Consider the following 21,307-nt stretch of genomic DNA (forward strand, 5'->3'; position numbering starts at 1 on the left):
CAAAAACTAGGAAAAATATCCAATATTCATATTCCAGCATACATTATAGTTGCTGAATAATAATGGTGATTTTTAGGAAATACATTGTGTAAGTAAGGTAATTGTGACCTTTTATCTCACAATTCTGACTTTTCTTCTCACAATTGCGAGTTATAAAGTCTGAATTGTAAGTTATAAAGTCAGAATTGCATGATATAAAGTCAGAATTGCGAGTTATAAAGTCAGAATTGCGAGTTATAAAGTCAGAATTACAAGTTATAAAGTCAGAATTGCGAGTTATAAAGTCAGAATTGCGAGTTATAAAGTCAGAATTACAAGTTATAAAGTCAGAATTGCGTGATATAAAGTCAGAATTGTTTGATATAAAGTCAGAATTACAAGTTATAAAGTCAGAATTGCATGATATAAAGTCAGAATTGTTTGATATAAAGTCAGAATTGCGAGTTACAGTCAGAATTGTGAGTTATAAGCTCGAAATTGAGTGTTATGTCCAATTGTGAGGGGAAAAAGACTGAAGTTTTTTCTCAGAATTGCAAATTTATATATCACAATTCCGACTTTATAACTCGCAATTGCAATTCTAGGAAAAAAAGGCAGAATTGTGAGATAAAATGTTGCAATTACCTTTTTTTATTTATTTAGTGGCGGAAACAAGCTTCCATATAAATCAATGCATGTCTGTGGCCAGTTTGATAGTTTTTTTTAATGCTAGTTTTATAGAGTGCAAACTGTATTTGTCTATTGGCTGTCTAGTAACACTCACACCATGGGATGTCCAGATAATTGATCCCTTTCTCAAACTTTTGTGGATGCTCTATTAGGTAACCAAGGAATAAGCTAGCTGAGTCACATCCTGTGTTTTTCTATAATGAATGTCCTTGCTGAAATATTTAGTATTTTTGTAATACATTCTGCAAGACACTGACTGTACGGAGACCTTGGACCTTTATCCGTTTGGAGGATATTCTACTGAAATGGTTCTGGTAGCTAAAGAGTTGTACTGCTAGTCTGGAGTGTGTTTCTGTATACTTGAACACACTTGCTTCACGTTTAAAGCGCTCTTAAGTTTTATTAAAGCATAAAAGGAATCGGGTAAAGTAAAACAAAACAGATATATTTCAACAACTTTATACAGCTCAAAATACACAACAATACAAAATACAAAGTAGAAAACTGTACTGTCTCTTGTTCTCCTCAGAAGAGAGACGGACCTCTCTGTAATACATGAAGGAAGGGCTTTTGTTGTCTCTTTTAGATCTGCTGTGTGATGTTTGGCATTGAGATGAAACTAAAGCAGCTGTCTAAAGAAGCTCTGTGTTGCGGTAAGGCTCTTTGTCTCCATCTGTTGGCCAAATATTAGATATAGTTGTGTGAATGTTAGTGTGTGAAAAACATAACTTAAAAAGGAAGATATATATGGTTTCAGGCTCATTTTGCAGTGTATATCAGTGGTTTCAATAGTTGACACACCTGATTCAAATGTGTCTCTAATGCCCCTGTGCTTGGATGGACGTGTGTGAGTGAGATTTTTGTACGCTGAGTATATTATGCCTTTAATTTTACAGAGAGAGATTCCCTGCTTTATGACTCACACAGAGTCAAAAAGCAGGAGACCCTACAGAGATATGTTCAGAGACATTTGACGGGGGACTGCTGTAAATATTGAGAAACTGAAAAAGGAGTGTCAAAACACTGAAAACTCCATGAGTATTTGTCTCTTTTTCTTCGTCAGTGGTGGTCCTCTTTTTTTTTTTCCAGTTATCCCCAAACCCATCTCTCTGACTGAGAAGACTTCAGCTGTACTGACTCGCTGTTGTCTCCATCTGCCTGCAGCCAAACAAAGGTAAATAAAATGATGAAATGACAACAAAAACTACACAAAAGCTGTATGTGTGGCATGCTGTCAATTACCACAGAAAGTTTGTATCATCAGTTGATTACAGAAGCTCCAAGAGGCCATGAATTAGTTTGTCTTATTTTGTCAACTTAATTTTCTCATGATCTCAATTTCAACAAAAGTCGTTTTCTTAAGGTCTTGTTTGTATTTTTGATCAAATGAATGCAGCCTTGCTGAGCAGAAGAGACTTCTTTCAAAAACATTCTTTCAAAAAATCTTACCGACATCAAAGTTTTAAATCGTAGTGTAAAAAAATAAAAATTTGACACAAAATCTGGTGGTGGCATCAAACTCGCAACAAGTAACTGACCTTGCTTGCGATAGCTTTCAGTTTACCCAATAAGGAAGGAGTATTTGAGTAAACAACATCGTCCTCGTTCTCCTCCCCCTCCCCCTCTGCTAGTGCACAACTGTCCGCTGCTGGCAACTCACAGTCCTTATTGGCTGACATCACTAGTCTGGAGTATTTATATTCAAGCCTGTTCAAAAAAATGAAAAGGTGTCAAAAATTAAAAAGCACTTTTTTTTTAGATCTGAAGCTAAATTTCCATTGACCGCTTGTTACCTCTTGTTCTTTTTCCAGAAATAGCATGTGAGAGAAACCAAAAGGGCGGCCATGAATGCTCCGCCCCCAATTCCCGCCTTCACCCATAGGCCAACCACCTCACAGTGGGCAGAGGTCTTGTTCGGGAGCGGAACCCCTTTGCTACAGAGTTTTGGTTCGTTCCACACATAAAGGGTGTCCTGTTATAAGATGAAATGAGTGAAAGCTCAGAAAGATGTCAAATAAATTCAACTAGATGAATTTGTGGTACAATTAGAGATGTACCTGCACTCCTCCTTTGCACGCTCCTTCTATCGAGTGATAGTCGGCTTCAGTGCAGAGAGGACAAGCACTGGAGCTCTCCCAGAGGAAATGAAACTCACAGCCATTACATGTACCGGCTGGGCACTTGCTAAACACACACAAACACACAATCAGGAGTGATGTTGCTTCAACTTTTACATCTTCAGACTAACAGCATGACTGGGAGTATGATATTGCTTTTATATAACTAAATGTTTAAACTGAAAAATATTTTGGAAACAATATTGTGAGTTACTTTATAGTTCCAAAGTACTAGAATTGATGATTACGCGTCTCCAAGAAACACAAACTAGTGGTCTGGCATTCATGATTGAATCAATGTTTTTTAATGAATCTATTAAGTGAATAATTCAATGATTCACTACAAAAGTCACTTTTAACCACTGGTGTTACCATGTAAGAAATGAAGAAAGAGTTGCTGGAAAAACTAAATGCACAGACTGTCTGTCTAGAACACACAAACAGTCAAATTCGAAAGCCAGAACAATTTTTTTTTTAAATCAAAAGTAATCAAAAAACTAATCACAATATTGTTTTTTGTGATTAATGTGTTTCCGTATTGTCTTTTCTTTAAGCAAAGGAAATTGTTTGTAAATGTAATTAATCGGTCTGGCAATTTTTGTGGATGACATTTGTAGCAGAGTCGTACATTTCAATGCAATTTCAATTCAATTTCCTAACCCAACACACTCACATAATCAACATTTCTCATTTCACACATGGGAAATGTAAACTTAGAAAAGCAAATCTGCAAAAATTTGCAACTGGCTTGCAAACCTCCACTGATATTCATATTAGCATATATATTAATAACAGAGTTTCACTCGTGAAAGATCATTTGTTGAGATTTGATATTAATTCATCATACACAAAGAATACAAATGACTTTTGTTACGCATTCCATCTGGGTTTTATTTATAAATAAATTAATCCATAAAGAACGTTTTTCTCCATTTACTGAGCTACTCTGCTATGCACATTTTAATGGAACATTAAATGGAAAAAAGTTATGTCAAACTGAATAAATGCATCCTAAAATACTTTGTCATAATATACATAGATTTGTGAAAAAAAAACAAAAAACACACAAACCTTGGCACGGTGAGCTCCCCGCGTGAGCTCTTTTCAGGACTGCAACGCAGAGTCACGACTGTGCTACGGCCGTTCAGACAGGATGCTGTGGGCTGTGGAGAGCTGAGAATTGGGGTGTTATTAATATAATATCATTGCACCCATCAGCTAAGCATTTTTAACAATTTAATCTTTCTCCATTTACCGATAGAAGAAGTTGATATCTGGAACTTTCCGTGACAACTCAGGGAAGAGGTCTGAGCTGACAGTGACCCCATCCAGATTGTTATCAACAGAAGCTCCTGAGAAATGGAAGCATGAAGGAAGTTAGACACAAGTAAGCAATTCAGACACTTCTATTCTGAAGGGAACTAAACACAAAAGTGCATGAAAAACAGCCTTTATTGTAGATCAGGAGTTCTCAAATCTGGCACTCAAGATCCACTTTTCTGCAGAGTTTTGCTCTAACCCTAATCAAACACACCTGAACTAGCTAATCAAGGTATTCTTAATACTAGGGCTGTGTCCAAAAAAGTCCAAGGGATCTATTTGAGGGGACAGCCATTTGTAGTGTTGTCCAAAACCATAGTGGACATTATCGAGTGCATTCATTCAATCCCATAATTCACCACAATAACGAGTGTACAACTGATGTATGCTCAGCGGCTAAAGAATACCCATAATGCACTGTGAGGGTTGTGCTGAATGAATTCCCACGTCTCGCCAAAAGATGGCATCTGCAGCTGAATCATCCATCCATCCATTTTCCAAACCGCTGGTCCAATGTGGGTACAAAGTAATATCATACAGGTATTAATTCCTATTTAATTAATTATTAAATTGTTTAATTAAGATTTATACATAGTTTTAATGACAAAGTTCAAGATAAATCATTTCATTACTACTGGAGCTGCCAGTTCGCTAAGTGTCAAATGATTTTTTAAACGGCAAGCACAAACTATGCAAAAGCCGGCACACTCAGTGTCCGAATTTTCTCACTCTTTTTCATTCACTCCTTCAAGTGAACTATATTAGTGGACTAATGTAGGGAATAGTGAATGAGGGTAAAGGGGGCAATTTCAAACAAAGGGAGTTATAGGCAGGTGAGTTTTATCAAGATTGGAGCCAAACACTGCAGGAAAGTGGATCTTGAGGGCCAGAGTTGAAAACCCCTGCTGTAGATTATTGCAGATTAAGGGTTTCACTGTGACAAAGGCATTGACACAGGCTTGACACTGATCCCTGAGCAGACTCACTTAGAGATGGAGATAACAGACTGACATCAATTACATTAAAGTAATTTAACATACACTCCCATTCAAAAGTTTGAAGTCAGCAAGGATGCATTAAGACATTTATAATGCTACTAAAGATTTCAAATAAATGTTCTTTTGAACTTTCTATTCATCAAAGAATAAAAAATGTATCATAATTTCCACAAAAATATTAAGGAGCACAACCGTTTGCATTGATAATAATAAGAAATGTTTCTTGAGCAGCAAATCACCATATTAGAATGATTTCTGAAGGATCATGTGATGCTGAAAATTCAGTTTTGCCATTACAGGAATAAATTATATTTTAAAATATATTAATAATATGTAATAATATTTCAAAATCTTTAGATTTGGTGAGCATTAGAGACTTTTTAAAATATCTCACCGTCCCCAAACTTCTGAATGGTAGTGTATGTTAAATAACATTAAATAAGGTTACAGATCACATAATCTCACCAAGGAAAGTGTCAGCCAGGCTGATGGACTGAGATGACAGGGCTGTTCTGAAGCCCCGTCCATCTGCAGGAATGATGGTAGATTGGCACACAAAAGTCTCGACGAAATTGTTGAGGTCAGCGGATTCATTTTGCACGTCCTTACTGGACAGATCTGTGACATTGTCAGTGCACACCGCCACCTTTTTCCCCTGCGGCAGAGAATAAAATATGCAAGTTGACTTTGTAGATCGTCTTAAGAACTGAAAAAAGCAATTGTTCCTGTTTCCTATTAAAGCAATCTATTATTAGCTAGACTGAAGTCAGTTAAAGATAGAGATGTTTGTATGTAGGAGTACCTCAGCTCCACATAGACTGATATTAAACTGGTGGTAGTATTTGGTTCCTTTGGAGGTGAAACTAGGCCCATTCATGATTGACCCCACTGAACTTAAGGCACTCAAGTCGTAGGTCAATGTTCGGTTCTGATCCATATGCGAAAAGGTGCAGTCGTTAAAACACACAGAGTGCTCCTGGACACACACAAACAAAAAAAAACACACATTTTGGATGTTACACTGTCATACATATAGTCATGCATTTCCTCTGGTTTTACACTTACCTTGTTGCTCCTGCTACCAGGACCGCAGGGCTGACAAGCCTCTTGCCCATAGATGTGATGTCCGGAGAGGAAGGTGTTGGGCGGGCACTCCTGGCACTGGTTAGTGTCTTTGTTGATGAAGTGTCCAGCAGGACAGGGGACACAAGAAGAGCCGTCCTGCTGACTCATCATTGCACAGGCATGGCAACCAGACGCTGAGCCATCCATCGCATTAGTCACCGTGATCGAGTAGATCTTTGCGATGTCATTTACATACTGACGCACCTGGGAGAGAAAAACAGTGAATGAGAATGTTTTCCACACAACAAAAAGGTACTTTAGACTCATTTCTGGTGAATACTTGCATCAATGGCTTTGTTGGTACGTTGGAAAGCCCATGTGTAAGACACAGAAGCATTTTTGGTCATGATGTGGGTGTACGCTTGTCTCTTTTTACTCCCTACCCATGATTCCACAACATTTGTGCTCTTCCTGTTTACATCCTACAGAAAAAAACATTGATTTGTTAAATAACTTCATTCATCATAATGATTGGGCCACTTGCTAAATTAAATATACAACATTGTGAGGTCATGTGACAGTGTAGCATACTACATTTTTTATTTATCTTTGCATACAGCATAATGTTTCACAGTTTTTAAATTTTTTTTTTTTTTTTTTTTTTGTCTTACTATCATAAAATAGAGTTCACAGTCTGCACTGCAATTGGTCTCGAAGATAAACATGATTCGGCCAAACTCGGTAGCTGAAGCATCGTCCACAGAAGTAGGAAGTCTGAGAGAGATATAAGGTGAAGTAATCTGTAAATGTTTTTCGCACAACCAAAATTTTTACACTAGAATTGTAGATCTGACTCACTTGAATCCAGGCACTCGTAAATTTAAGATGAGGTAATCGTTATCTGAGCCGCCCACTCCACTACGAATATGGTCGCCAGCCACCTCCCAACCTACAGAAGTAAATGTATATATATAAATGTAATAGTTTTAAAGGCACAATATGTAATTTTCGCCACTAGAGGTCGCTTATTCAAAACAAAGGTAGCTTGATGTGAATAAGTGTAGAATCATGGGAGTTGTGGTTTTCCTCCACAGCCAATAGTAAAGAATCTCACTTGGGCAGAAATTATGTTCATGGGTGAGCTAATGTATTAAAGTTTTACTATTGTTGTGATATGAAGCGGAACGAGGCTGCTGGAGTAAATGCTAATGATAGACACCTGTGATACACACCCAGCAAAGCTTTTATTATGCTTATGCTGCAGTCGGTCACTTCCGCTCTTTTAGTTGCGTATGTGGGGCAACGCAGCACTGTTTTTCATGGTTAAAACAATCATACTAAATACATTTGAGTGTGCTGAAAGTTATAACGTTTCTCTGTGCGTTCGCTCAGTGGCTGCTATAAGAGACTTTTTGCACTTTGCAGTAATCTAGATCGATATTAGTAAAACTGGAAATCGAGGGTAGTGCGGATATGACGTCATTGACAGGCGACGCAATGACACGGTCCGTGTCCTGGTTAAAATTGCTGATTTCTCTGGATTTAAACATTGCTGGAAACATTTGGGATAATGTAAGTACACAAGTCAACAAAATATATAACATTGTTCTAGTGGTTTTTGTGGTTTTTGGATATTTTAATCTAAAAATCTTACATATTGTGCCTTTAATGTAATAGTTTTAGTCAACAATAACAACACATTTATATAGCAACACTTGAATATATATATATATTCAAGATTTTAAGTAAAAATACGTATTTATATATGACATACATATATAACATAAATATACACAATTTGTTTTTACACTTACCATTCATTTCATCACATTTAGAGTTGCCCACATTAAAACAAGATGTTTTCATATTCCTCGGCAGGATGTTCCACCACTTGTATTCATATCCTAATGAAGGTTCAGTTCCTCCCGGGCATCTTTGACATTCTGTGCCAAACGAAATCTTCTCCATTACAGTTCCAATAAACCAAATGTGTACACATATAATACACATGAGTATGTATCTATGTTTACGTGTGTGTCTATATACCTGCGGTACCATCAGAATAAGTCCCTTGTGGGCAAGGTAAACAGGTGGAAGAGTTGTGCATGTAGAAGCCTGGATTACAGGGTGGACAGTCCTCTTTCTCTCCAGAAGGGGGCAGAGTCACAGCACCAGTCACATTCTCCACGCACACCTGAGGCTCCACCCACCTGTACAATATCTGGGTCTAAAATTATACAGCAATATTAACCATTAACAGATTATCCACATAACATTTACAACAAAACACATTCTGCATTATATCCTACCTTGCCTTCACTATCACAGGCCGTGTGGATTTGAAAATAGTCTTTCTCTGAACAAGGAGGCCTCTCTTTACACTGCGACCATCCCTCCTCTAGAACACGCACACATGTAGAGAAAAGTGTGTTTTATTTACTGGATTGTGTTTGATTCATGATCACAATAAGCCATGTAGCTCGTTTAACACAACAAAGAATGATTTGTTTGCAATCTTACGAGAATACTGTGTCTCGGTGCAATGTGTACACGAACTGGCTCCCTTTCCAGAGTAAGTATTCCTGGGACAAAGGTCACATGAGGAAGAGCCTGGAGTTTTACTGAAGGTGCCCGGCCTGCACGGAAAACACTCTGACGTGTACGCCACACCTGCTCACAAAACATGTATATATAAAAAAAGATATTTAATAAATGATTGATTTGTCTTTAAGAAGGGTATGAGTCACATAAGTAGATATTATTTCGGCAGAATCTCACACCTTCGATCTGGATGTTCTTCAAAAGGACTGGCTTCACTGGTTTTCCACCCAAGAGCATTCCTGTGGTTCTCCAATACAGAATATTCGTTCCTGACTTCAGATTTACCTGTGACATACAAAAGCTACATTAGATGTCAATTTACTTCCAAATCATTCAATATTTTGGCTTTTTTTGCTTTTTATGATAGGACAGTGTGTAGACAGGTGAAATGGGAGAGAGGACAGGATCAGGAAAAGTCTGCGAGCCAGGACTTGAACTCGGGTCATTCGAGATGAAAGGGCGCTATATGTCGGTGCGCTGCCCACGAGGCTATCGGCTCTGACCAAATCATTCAATATTAATAAAATATGCAAGATCACTAACCGTATGGGTTCCCCATTCTCCGCTGGTGGTGAGTTTGATCCATTTCTCACTTCCTGTCTGGTCCATCTCTTGACATTGGTCATTCTGAATCTGCACCAAAGGTTATTTTTGGAGTTATATTTTCACTTACAACACATTTGTAGAATAAACTGCAAGATATATAAAGTAAAACACACAAAGAACTCGAAGAAGACGTTGCTGTCGACATATTGATAGTCAAAGGAGACGGATCCCTGCTTCATGAGATGCACTGCATACACCAGCGACACTGTGCAGTCGTCACGATTGGATTCCAAGTGAGTTCCCTGAGCTGTCCATGAAGAACTGCAATTGAACAACACAGTGTAAACAGATAGATCCAGATCTGTAGATACATTGCAAAAGCTTAGAGAATAGAATATACATACAGTATATATGTATATATATATATATATATATATATATATACAGAATATAACTTGGCACTGACTTGTTGCAGGTCATTGAGTCGTCCCCTGAGCCTCCTGAGTCCATGTATGTGGCCAGACTGCTGAATCCCGCAGGGATGGAATCCCACTGGTCGAAACGCACACCGCTGCCCAGCGAATAAGAGCCAGCCGCACATGATGTACACTGCTGGGATGACATCTCTAAAAACTCCCCAGCTTCACAAGAAAAAGCTGTACAACAAGTAAGAACAGGCCGTGTTTGCATACTGACGCAATACACTCTTAAAAATAAAGGTTCTTTATTGACATCGATACAGCTTTAACATTCATGGAACCTTTCCATTGCACAATATGACCTTTATAGTGAAAAACGGTTCTTTAGATTATTAAAATGTTCTTCACACTAAGAAAAAAAGGTTCTTTGGGGAACCAAAAATGGTGGTTCTATGGCATTACTGTGAAAATCTCCTTTTGGAGACTTTATTTTTAAGAGTGTACACATAAAAGCATTTAAATGGCATGAATGTTATTGCTTTTGATAACTAAATATAAAACCAAGGAAATGCTCCTGGAGCTTTTCTCCAAATTTACATCAGCATTTTTTCTGATCTAATTTTGCTCTTGTGGTTTCAATGTGATTTTGTGTATGCATGAAGCATCCAAATACTTTTTTATCTTCATTTTGAACAACACCGTGTGCTTGGGATTTAAATTAAATGGCACTTTGTTTGATATTTGAAGTAATGTAACGCATTTTCATTAAGCGTGTCTAAATTTGGTTGTTTTCTTACTGCAGTCTGTGCCTCTGACTGGCTCTGGTAGGCCTGTGCAGCTCCCCTGTCTGTGAGGGATGGCAACTCTCCATCTGGAGCCTGTGCTGTCACACTCTGTGTACTCGAAGTAGTATTCTGTCTGAAACACATGCAGATATCAACATATTCAGACATTTACATGAAACACAAGTTATGGTCATTAAAGGTGACTATATCTGTTTTTTGTTCATAAACCAGCAAGAAAAAGATTAATATGTGGATAAAGATCATTTAAGTTTTTTTTGGTAATGTTACTATACTACTTAACATATGTCTGAAAGATATACACATTGACATATTCAGATATTTACATCAGTGAATTGTTTTAGCACATTTTGTAATAGTGTTTCATTTGGTGGCAAAACACAATGATTATTTTATAAGAGCCACTGGCACAGCTCATCCCTTTACTGCACAACTATCATTCTGTGTAAAATCTGTGTGTGTGTGTGTGTGTGTGAGTATGATGGGAGGGGGGATTGGGACAATCTGTCTGCCTTCTGTCCCCGGACGCTCACCAGGGCAACGGCCAGGAGCCCTGTAAATGTTGTCATGACGATCAGTCATTGCTAATGTTTGTGGATGTATTGAACTGGAGTCTGATATACACTGATAACAACCTGAAATAATGAGGCCACTAAATACCTCCTGTGTGCGCGCGTCTTTGTTGAAAAATCTGTTATGCAAATCAGTGTGTTCAATGCCTTAAAACACAGTGATTGTTCTCCTCTCCTTTAGGGGCCTTCTACACACACAAAAGCCAAATCTACTGGATACACACACAGGGAAGAGTGCATGCCATGTTTTAAATTACATAACTTGGTATAACAGCATAAATGCTGTATAATATAGTGCAATGAAGTAGCTGGCTACACTGCCTTCAGTAAGGTGATGAATACATCCCCCCCGGTGGTGCTTGTCATCTGGTAATGCTTGGTTACAGCACACACATTATCACTAATGATGCACCTGCACCTGCCACTGTTGCCCCAGCCTCCCTTACATATGCTCTTAAAGGAACAGTTCACCCTAAAATGAAGATTCTGTCATCATTACTCACCCCATGATGTTCCGATCCCATATTTTACTTATAAGAACCCTTATTTTAGATATAAAGAATGTTTTTCTATACATTAAATGCAAATGGAAACTGAGGCTGTCGTTCTGAACCCATCTTTTTATTTGTGGCCCTTTAAGATGCGCGTCTTTGTATGCAAACATGGATGAGGTAAATCTGTGTATATGTAAAACACCACAGTCTTTTTAAATCAAATGGAGGGTGGAGATCAGGAGAGGTCATATAAAAATGTTTGAAGTTCATATGAATCCATTTTACAAGCAACTGCAGCGCATAACGCACAATAATCGAGCTGTCATCTGATTGGTCAGCTGAGCACCGCGTCATCATATTATAGGATCCTCGTCCGTCTCGTATCTAACCATTTTAATATGTCAAAAACAAGATGTTGTTTTTGCTTTTTTCATCGCGTATTTTGTACATAGATAACCATTATGTTTTTGTATTAAAAAACAATAATACATAATAATAACAACGTCCATTAAAGGCATTTTTAGAAGCTCACAGTCATCCGTATAATATTTTAAAATTAATTTTAAATATTTATATCATAAGCAGAAACCAGATTTGTCTACGTTGTGACTGGTTTAAAATGGTCGTCATATTTAAAATATACATGTTTTATAAAAAGGTGGCATGTTGTCGTTTACCTCTTTACACTGTGGCAGGTTGCTTGACGCTCGTGCGCAGAGGAAGAGGGTTACAAAGCGCACAAAATAACAGGATGTCCAAAGCGCCCTCTTCTCCATCTCATAAAGGCAGGAATTTAAGGAAAACAAGAGATGCTAAGGATCCGAATAAAGATAACGAGGTTTCTCGATGTCTATGCATAAACTACAGACTGAAATGCGAACACGCTGCTATCCGTTCAACGATAAGCTCCTACTGTAGTTGCGCTTATGGGGCTTTGATTGACAGGGAGCGTCTGACGTCACGTTTGTCTAGTCTCCCAGTGCCAGTTCACATGGCATCTTTTATTTAGGCCAAGTTAACCTTTTTGTAATCTCAAGCATTTCGGATTCACAAATTATAATGTTCCACTAATAAAAAATACTGTGTATTTATAATATAAATACAATAGCTAATACAATGCTTGGCATATGATTGTTCAGTGGTCTATAATAATTGTTTTGCATAATGCATAAAAAGTTGAACACTCACACAATGCTCTTTTATTATTTACAGTGACCCTCAGTAAGAAAGTCATGCTGGAAGTGCACCAGAGAGACAATGCACAATAAATAATTCAGTAATATTACACCATTACACAATCTCATTTATTGCCAGGATGTAAACAAAACAAGTTAACCAGCAGGAATACAGTGCAATTAAGTGGAACTTCATTACATAAACATCTGCATCTATCTATCTATCTATCTATCTATCTATCTATATATATATATATATATATATATATATATATTGTGTGTGACTTTTTTTTTTTTTGGCCTATGCAATCTTGTAAGAATATTACCAGTGATTAAAATAATTTTTACACTATAACAATTCAAACATATAAAGGAAATTCACACATTTTAATTTCAAAATTGTTGCAGCTTCATTTCAAAAATGTTTTGTTAATTTTTAATAAAGTAGGCTACAGTATTTTATATCACATTTCAGCTCATAAATGTTCTTACATTTATGTTTTCCCAGATAAATAAAAAAATAAAAATATATTTTATTTGTTCATAAATGTTTTGTGTGTGTGTGAAATAGGCTATATATGTGACACTGGACCACAAAACCTGTCATAAGTCGGTAGCATTAGCCAACAATACATTGTATGGGTCAAAATTATTGATTTTTCTTTTACACCAAAAATCATTAGAAATTAAGTAAAGATCATGTTCCATGAAGATATTTTGTAAATTTCCTACTGTAAATATATCAAAAATGTATTTTTGTGAGTGGATATGCATTGCTAAGGACTTCATTTGGACAACTTTAAAGGCGATTTTCTCAATATTTTGATTTTTTTTGCACCCTCAGATTCAATGGAAAGCTTATTTATCTCAATTTCAAGGGTCACATATACCATTCTTTTTTTATTGAAAATGAAAGGTTACAGGTATTAACAGTATGAAATAGCCTAAGGGGGCATATGGACATCATCACAAGAGGTTATAATAACTACACAAATCAACAAAATATAACATTTTGTCATCATGAAAAATTAAAGGTTCCTTACAACAGACTCAAGGATGTTATATGTTTTCGAGTCCAAAGGTTTTAACATATTCTTAAAGGAAGTAAAAAGCTTTATATCAGAGGAGAACATTCTACAATTGGGATTACAGTAAACTGGTCTGGCTTTGTGAAGAAAAAATTTAGCCAGAAGACAAAGTAATAATACAGATATGCCAAGTTAGATTTGAATAAGCCCCAGAATCAACAGCAGATGGCGCTGCTGATACGGCCACTAATCTGAAAGCGTTTCAATACATCAGCTGTAATTCAAATGCGTGTGTTTAACCTTCATAGTAAAACCTTAAACTCTACAAACGAGTATTTTCGAGATATAAGGTGACAAGCCATATAAACGTGCATTTTAGACAGACAGGCGCACACTTGAGCAAAAAACGGAAGTCATCACCGGGCTTCTGTAGACACTTCCGCTCTGACTGAGGAGAGGAAGAAAAAAAAAAAAGCGTATTTTCCTCCATCCTGGTATTTGCCTTCATCCTGGTCACTGCGAAGTCCCCGTACCCAAAACAGGAAGTAAGTACCAAAATCATAGCTAAATTTCACTTTCGCTCACCCTTGTGCGCTGGACCTGTATTGTTTTATTATTTACATAAAAAAATAATGCACCGACATCGAATAAATGTCGTCGATACTTCTCGGCTTCATGTTGCACATAAACATGGCGTCTCATTATTCCTCATCTGCTTATATTAAATGAGCAGATAGGAAATGAACAATAAGGCAATACTCAGAATGGTGCATAATATTATTTTATGCTGATATTATTCAGTTTGTTCACAATAATGTTTTAAATGAGGTCTCGAGTCGTGTATTTGTGTGTTTCATTCAAGTTTGCATTGTCTATGCTGAAATATATGTCTGAATTAAAATGCTAACATTTTTATATTAGTATAATGAATATCCAGAACAATACAAATGAAGTGTGTAGACTTATTTAGACTAATTTAGACTTTATTTAGCACATTATAAGAGAGTCTGTCTGTGTGTCTATTAATTGACCTGTAGGCTGAGCATGAACACAGGGGATGTCCCGGCAACTGTGACCCTTGAATCCGTCAATTCTGTCACATTTACTCAGGACACTGATGGAAACATAATTCTGCACTGCCCTCAGAATGGTAAAACACACCCCTCCCCACAACCTGTGACCTCATTGTGCTTTATTGTAAGTATTTGTTTATATAATATTCTTGCATGGTTTGGACATGTAGATGGGGAGGACCTTGGTTCAGACGGGACCTCTGAACCTGTTCACAAACGACTGCGACTGTCCAATGAAGATGGAGAAGACCCTCAGGACTCTACCTCAACGGAGTACTCTGTTGTCACTCTGCCAAGTGAGTAGAAACGCACATGGACATGTTTGTACACAGTTTATACCTTTATACCTGACATGTATACCAAATGATAGTGCAAATATTTTCCTGAATACTCTCACTGTTAACCATTGGTCAGTTAAACAGATAGTCACAGCCCAAATGCCTTTAGTTGAGCTGATGTTGATCAGCTTAAAGGTAGGGTAGACAATTTTGGAGAGGCTAGCAATAGCAAGCTAGCTTTGAAAGCATTAAATGCTACCCTCCCTTCAGAGCATCTTGTAATTATGGTTACGACATGGCATGAAAGCAGTATAAGCTTGTTGTTCTGGTTCAGGAGGAACTGTAAAGGTGTCTGCTGTTTGCTTGTTGCGTTCGCTGATAGGCAGGTAGGACATTGTATCAATGCATTCGGACCTGAATGAACTGAGACTTCCACAGAAGACATTTTTTTTATGTTTAGACCACTTCTATTTATTGCTATCAGGATGTGAAGTGAGTTTCAAGAAGTATAACAAAAGGTGTTTATGAAAAAAATTGCCTACCCTACCTTTAATATTAAATAATGCATTAACTAAAAATTGAATGTAATATTTTTACATACATGTCTATATCATGTATATATAATAAATAATGGCATTTATTTACTGATAATATTTTAATATTTATTTTAAAATTATGAAAGATGGATATTTTATTAACTGGTTTGTGCTGATTTCAGTTACAGAAGGTGATGAAAGCTTCGAGGTGACAATGACTGCTACAGAGATGAGAGATGCGGAGCTGGAATCGGATGATCCTTCTGAAACACCGGTAGAAACCCTAGTTCATATATTTAGGAGTACATATTGCTTAGTTGCCACCTTTTAATGCTAGTGTTGCATGGATTTAAAGGGATAGTTCACCCAAAAATGAAAATTATCCCATGATTTACTTTATAATGTAAAACTTTGTTTGTCAACAGGATAAGGATTCTTCTGTGCAAAAGAAAGGTGAAGATGTATCAGCTGTCAGTCAAGCCTGGTTCACCACGAAAGAGGATAAAGACACACTGGTTAACAAGGGTACGTTTGGCATATTCTGCAAATATACAGATCTGTATTATCATACAAACCCAGCATAAGAAATATAGGATCTGATATCAGTATGCACAGTCATAGTATCTGTCATTTATCCCCAGGTCACAAATGGAAACAGGGTATGTGGTCAAAAGAGGAGATTGATCTCCTGATGAGCAACATAGAGCATTATCTAAAGGTGAGCATGCTTTATGAATGCATTACATTTGCCATCTTTGATTCGCACCCTCACTCTTCATCCGTCTGTGCTTCCAAACTCAGAACCGAGGAATCCAGGACCCTGCGGAGATCATCTTTGAGATGTCGAAAGAGGAGCGAAAGGATTTTTACCGCAGTATAGCGTGTGGTTTGAACAGACCACTGTTTGCTGTATACAGACGCGTACTACGAATGTACGATAACCGAAACCACGTAGGCAAGTAAGGACATAGTTGATTTTATTTGTCTGTTAAAATAGATTAACAAATCATATATACACCAAAAATGTCTATTGTAAAATTTGATATGTGCTTTTCTTGTCATTTAGATACACTGATGAGGAGATTAATAAATTGAAAGAGTAAGTTGAACCATGAATCTTGAATGCCATGAAGTGTAATCTGAATTTGTGAGTCTACAATGTCAGATTTTCGGTGTGTGTAATTAGGCTGAGGGAGAAACATGGAAATGACTGGGCTACCATTGGAGCGGCACTTGGCCGGAGCGCATCGTCTGTGAAGGACCGCTGCCGACTCATGAAGGACACATGCAACACCGGTCAGTTTTTCCAAATCTTCATTTCAGTGTTTTCTATTATTAGTTTCTATTGTATAAGTTTTCTGTTATACTAGAAGAAACGTGTTTGTTTGAAAGTATATTAAAAATGCATTTATATATATATATATATATGTATATATATATATATATATGTATATGTATGTATGTATTTTATTATTATTAGTAGTTTATTACAAAATTATTTTTTCATTATTATATTTATTTTATAGTTTATTTTTTAATTATTATATAATTTCTATGTGTGTGTATGTGTGTGTGTGTGTGTATATATATATATATATATATATAGAAATGTATATTATCAATTTTACTAGTTTTTAAAAAATATATTTTTATAATTATACTCATTTTATTGTTTTTTAAATAAATATATATATATATATTTAAAATTATGTATTAAAGAATTTTAAATGTTTGTTATATATTATATCATTTTTAATTTATTATATATAGAACATAGAAATTTTTATTATTATTACTAGTTTATTAAATTGTTTTATAATTATACTAAATTTATATATTTTTAAATAAATATGCATATTTTAAATAATGTATTAAAGAATTTTAACTGTTTACGTTATATATATATATATAGAATTTTTTTATTATCATTATCATTATATATTATAGTTCTAGAAATTATATATAATTAATTTTATGATTAATAGTCTTATAAAAATATATATTATATATATATATATATATGTTAATAATGTTAATAATATATATATTTTTTTAAATGATTAATTATATTATAATAGTATATAAAACTAGATACTATTATTAGTAATACTATTATTAGTATTATATTATTGTAAATTATAAAATTTATTATACATTTTATATATAAAACCTATCATTCATTTACATACATATATATAAACTATATCTTATGTAATAAAACTCCCACGCTTTAGGAAAATGGACAGAGGAGGAAGAGAGACGGCTGGCAGAGGTGGTCCACGAGTTGACCGGTACGGAGGCAGGTGACGTTGTAACTCAGGGAGTCTCTTGGGCTTCGGTGGCTGAACTTGTCGGCACTCGTTCAGAGAAGCAGTGCCGCTCCAAATGGCTCAACTACCTTAACTGGAAACAGAGCGGTGGCACGGAGTGGACCAAAGAAGATGATATCAACCTTGTACGCAGGTCGGTCACATCAAAAGGGCCTTGGATGGTACTGTTTATCTGTTCACAAACTAAATATGAATCATTAATCGTAACTCTGTATGAGCAGGATAGCCGAGCTGGATGTGGAGGATGAGAATGATATTAATTGGGACATTCTGGCTGGTGGCTGGAGCAGCGTTCGCTCACCTCAGTGGCTCCGTAGCAAATGGTGGACCATCAAAAGACAAGTGGCCAATCACAAGGAGCTTCCCTTTCCCGGTGAGTCTTCAAAGTTCAGCATGTCTGCTATAATGTGAGTTCAGACACTGAAGCAGTGTTTGTTCTCTGTGTGTGTAGTCCTGTTGAAAGGGCTGCAGGATGTTGTGGAGGCACCGCCGTCTACGATGAACAAGGTCGTGGTGGTCGGTTCCCGATCCGCTAATGCATCGCCCAGCCCTGTCACTGCACTGCAGATCCCCGTCCAGATTCCAGTGCAGATCACACATGTCTGTGAGTAAAAGAATCATGTGACTTTCAGTGAACGGTTTGTGATGTTTGTCTGTGCAGTTGCAGGTTGAGGGGGACATCTAGAGGAGTTATTGTGGTTTTGTGAGTTTAATAGATTCGATGTGAACCATTTCAATGCACATTTACTCTTTCCACAGCTTCTTCAGATGGTGTAAGTGGTACTTCAGACAGTGAAACGATCACATTGAACTCCGGAGCTTTACAGACCTTTGAATTACTGCCTGTGAGTATCTCAGATTTTATTTGGTTATTTTTGTTGTTGACTTTTTTCAAAACTATAAGAACTTTTAAATAATAATGAGTTGAATTTATAAATAATTTGGGTCATTTCCTCCCTAGTCATTTCACCTGCAGCCCACTGGCACCCCTGGAACTTATTTCCTCCAAACAGGAACCAATCAGAGCCTCCCACTCACACTCTCAGCCAATCCCACGGTCACACTCACAGCTGCAGCTTCGCCGTCTTCACCAGACCAGATTATTTTACACAGCCTCACGGTAAAACTTTTGTGTGTTCAAGGGTTATTATAGTTAACTAAAATTATTAAATACATATTTGTTAATTGATATAAAAAAACAAACCTAAACAACATTTTTTATTTTAATTTAGGAACTAGTGCTAAAATTATTACTGAAAGTAAAACTGCAATAAAAATTTGTTGCTGTCAAATCGATTCATCGCGATTAATCGAATCTAACAAAAGTTTGTGTTTACATAATATGTGTGTATATTATTATATTTATATTTTTATATATATATATTATATACGTGTGTGTGTCTGTCTGTATATATAAATATATATTGCGATTAATCACATCTAACATAAGAGTTTGTTTACATAATATATGTATGTATATATATATATATATATATATATATATATATATATATATATATATATATAATGTGTGCGTCTTTTATCTTTTAAATCTTTTATGTTAGATTTAATTAATCGCGATTAATCGATTTGACAGCATGAAAATTAATAAAAACTATTTAAACAAAAAACAAATAAAAATTTACAAAAAATTTTGATAAAAATTAATGATACCGAAATGAAAAATAATGCCAAAATCTTTTTTTTTTGTGTGTGCTGTAACACAACCTGTAATTCTCTCTCTTCTGCCCACTTTTGCCCTCCCCATCAGACTGACACAGAGAATGTGACCGTTCAGATGTCCCACCCTGGCATTATCATCCAGACGGTGACTTCAGAGGACCTCTCGGACCCTCTCGGCCAATCAGAGCTGGAGGGAGAGCGGGAGCTTGGGAAGGAAGAGACTTCGGAAAACCAAAACAACTCTGGGGAAGAGGAACAGAGTGATGAGAGATCAAAAGATATACAAGGAGAAAAGGTATCATCTTTTTCCAAACTCCTTCCAAAAAATCTCATGCCACCTTCCTGTTAATATCATTCACCTTCCTTGGTTTAGACTCTTGACTCTCCTAAAGTCGAGGAAACAGTAGAGAGTTCTGGGATGGGCGAAGAAGCCGTCCTCATGGTCCCATCTCCAAGCAGCTTTATTCCATCTAATGAAGACATCAGCACCAATTCTGTCCTGCCTCTTGGAACGCTGACAGGTACTGCTGTTAACTAGTCGACTGACTATGTTTGATTAGTTATTTAGAAGGCTAACAGGTAGTGAAAGCACTCTATTTGTTTTTCCATGCAGATCCCATTCTGCAGAACCAGGAAGAGGGATCAAACTGAAGCGTCACTCCTGGAATAACAGAACTGTTGCTGAGGTTTAACCATGATGGAAATTCCAGCACAACAAAAAGACACAAAACACTGACTTTAGTGTATATGTTCCCTTGTACAGGGACAAATACCGCATGCAGGATCTTCCGAACATCATCAAAGAGACTTGCGTGCATCAAAACACTTTTCAGTATTTATTTATCATGCAAGTTCCTGAGCCTCATCTGTCTCAGTGCAGTTAAGAACATGAAATACTCTGATTAAGCAACACTTGTTTTTGGTGTATTTGTTTTACTTTTTTATGGTGTATTTAAAATTATGTAATGCGTTCATTATTTTAAATGTTTTTTTTTTGTATGTATATCTAGATTTACTAGTTTTTGTAGCCTTTTTTTCCTGCTTAACAGTAATACTTGATAAAGCTACGTGAAGCTGCACTGTTCTGATATTACAGAGGTTGTACATGAATGTTTGTGTCATTCCAAATGTCCACTAGACTAGATGGCCATAATTTATCAAATGGTTTAAATATTTACCTTACCTGTAAATTAGTGCCTGTGTTTATTTATTGAATAAACAAAATGTCACCACTTGCATGTGTTCTTGTTATTTAAATTAATTGGACTATAAGAGCTCAGAGATTAAGTAAATGTTATTGGTTAAATCTTATTCCTACGCACACCATTTTTTGTCACCAAAAGCTATTTAAATTATTGCGCCAGAAAAGCTGAAGGTTGTTTTTGTTTTGTTCAAGAACGTCTTAAAGGATAAAATGTGTAATTTCTGCACCATAAATTCCAAAAATGTTGATTATGGGGGCCGGCTAGTGAACATACATGATAAACATAATTTTTAATCAATAAAACTTAAAACTCCGCTCTCTCCTCGACGGTTTTGTGGTTTCATTTAATTAATGCTGATACACTTATTGGCCACAAGAGGGGGCTGATCATCGCCA

General features: G+C 36.3%; 2 protein-coding genes across 3 annotated transcripts; one reads left to right on the top strand and one right to left on the bottom strand.

Moving 5' to 3' along the window:
- Nucleotides 1–1,043: 1,043 nt before the first annotated feature.
- On the bottom strand, nt 1,044–12,542 carry elapor2b (endosome-lysosome associated apoptosis and autophagy regulator family member 2b). The gene is made up of 22 exons (XM_051889961.1): nt 12,282–12,542; nt 10,533–10,653; nt 9,783–9,972; nt 9,490–9,637; nt 9,314–9,403; nt 8,950–9,055; nt 8,690–8,839; nt 8,479–8,567; nt 8,216–8,396; nt 7,984–8,112; nt 7,028–7,118; nt 6,841–6,943; nt 6,514–6,651; nt 6,170–6,433; nt 5,907–6,080; nt 5,570–5,759; nt 4,042–4,138; nt 3,858–3,959; nt 2,727–2,853; nt 2,463–2,641; nt 2,208–2,376; nt 1,044–1,827 (listed from the first exon to the last, which is right to left on the bottom strand). Exons 1-22 carry the CDS (start codon nt 12,378–12,380, stop codon nt 1,759–1,761), a joined length of 3,006 nt encoding a protein of 1,001 aa, XP_051745921.1. The 5' UTR covers nt 12,381–12,542; the 3' UTR covers nt 1,044–1,758.
- Nucleotides 12,543–14,194: 1,652 nt separating this feature from the next.
- dmtf1 (cyclin D binding myb-like transcription factor 1) lies at nt 14,195–20,939 on the top strand. 2 transcript variants are annotated; one of them, XM_051889962.1, is made up of 17 exons: nt 14,195–14,352; nt 14,845–14,957; nt 15,051–15,176; nt 15,877–15,968; nt 16,120–16,219; nt 16,336–16,412; nt 16,496–16,653; nt 16,761–16,793; nt 16,881–16,990; nt 17,929–18,157; nt 18,246–18,397; nt 18,476–18,628; nt 18,784–18,869; nt 18,986–19,144; nt 19,796–20,002; nt 20,081–20,228; nt 20,321–20,939. In XM_051889962.1, exons 2-17 carry the CDS (start codon nt 14,852–14,854, stop codon nt 20,356–20,358), a joined length of 1,974 nt encoding a protein of 657 aa, XP_051745922.1. In that variant the 5' UTR covers nt 14,195–14,352; nt 14,845–14,851; the 3' UTR covers nt 20,359–20,939. The 2 variants fall into 2 exon arrangements, with proteins under 2 accessions (XP_051745922.1, XP_051745923.1); XM_051889963.1 differs by lacking the exon at nt 14,195–14,352 and adding an exon at nt 14,372–14,574.
- Nucleotides 20,940–21,307: the final 368 nt, after the last annotated feature.

The sequence above is a fragment of the Ctenopharyngodon idella genome, chromosome 4 (genome assembly GCF_019924925.1).
Source record: "Ctenopharyngodon idella isolate HZGC_01 chromosome 4, HZGC01, whole genome shotgun sequence".
In the NCBI taxonomy this organism is placed as follows: domain Eukaryota; kingdom Metazoa; phylum Chordata; class Actinopteri; order Cypriniformes; family Xenocyprididae; genus Ctenopharyngodon; species Ctenopharyngodon idella.

Coding starts and splice junctions, on each gene's coding strand:
- elapor2b (XM_051889961.1), bottom strand. CDS start 12,380: ATGGAGAAGAGGGCGCTTTGGACATCCTGTTATTTTGTGCGCTTTGTA. Junction 10,654..12,281: donor ACCTGCCACAGTGTAAAGAG/GTAAACGACAAC, acceptor CATGTGTTTCAG/ACAGAATACTACTTCGAGTA. Junction 2,377..2,462: donor TTCTGGAAAAAGAACAAGAG/GTAACAAGCGGT, acceptor TTTTTTGAACAG/GCTTGAATATAAATACTCCA.
- dmtf1 (XM_051889962.1), top strand. CDS start 14,852: ATGAACACAGGGGATGTCCCGGCAACTGTGACCCTTGAATCCGTCAAT. Junction 16,413..16,495: donor ACATAGAGCATTATCTAAAG/GTGAGCATGCTT, acceptor TTCCAAACTCAG/AACCGAGGAATCCAGGACCC. Junction 18,629..18,783: donor AGTGCAGATCACACATGTCT/GTGAGTAAAAGA, acceptor CTCTTTCCACAG/CTTCTTCAGATGGTGTAAGT.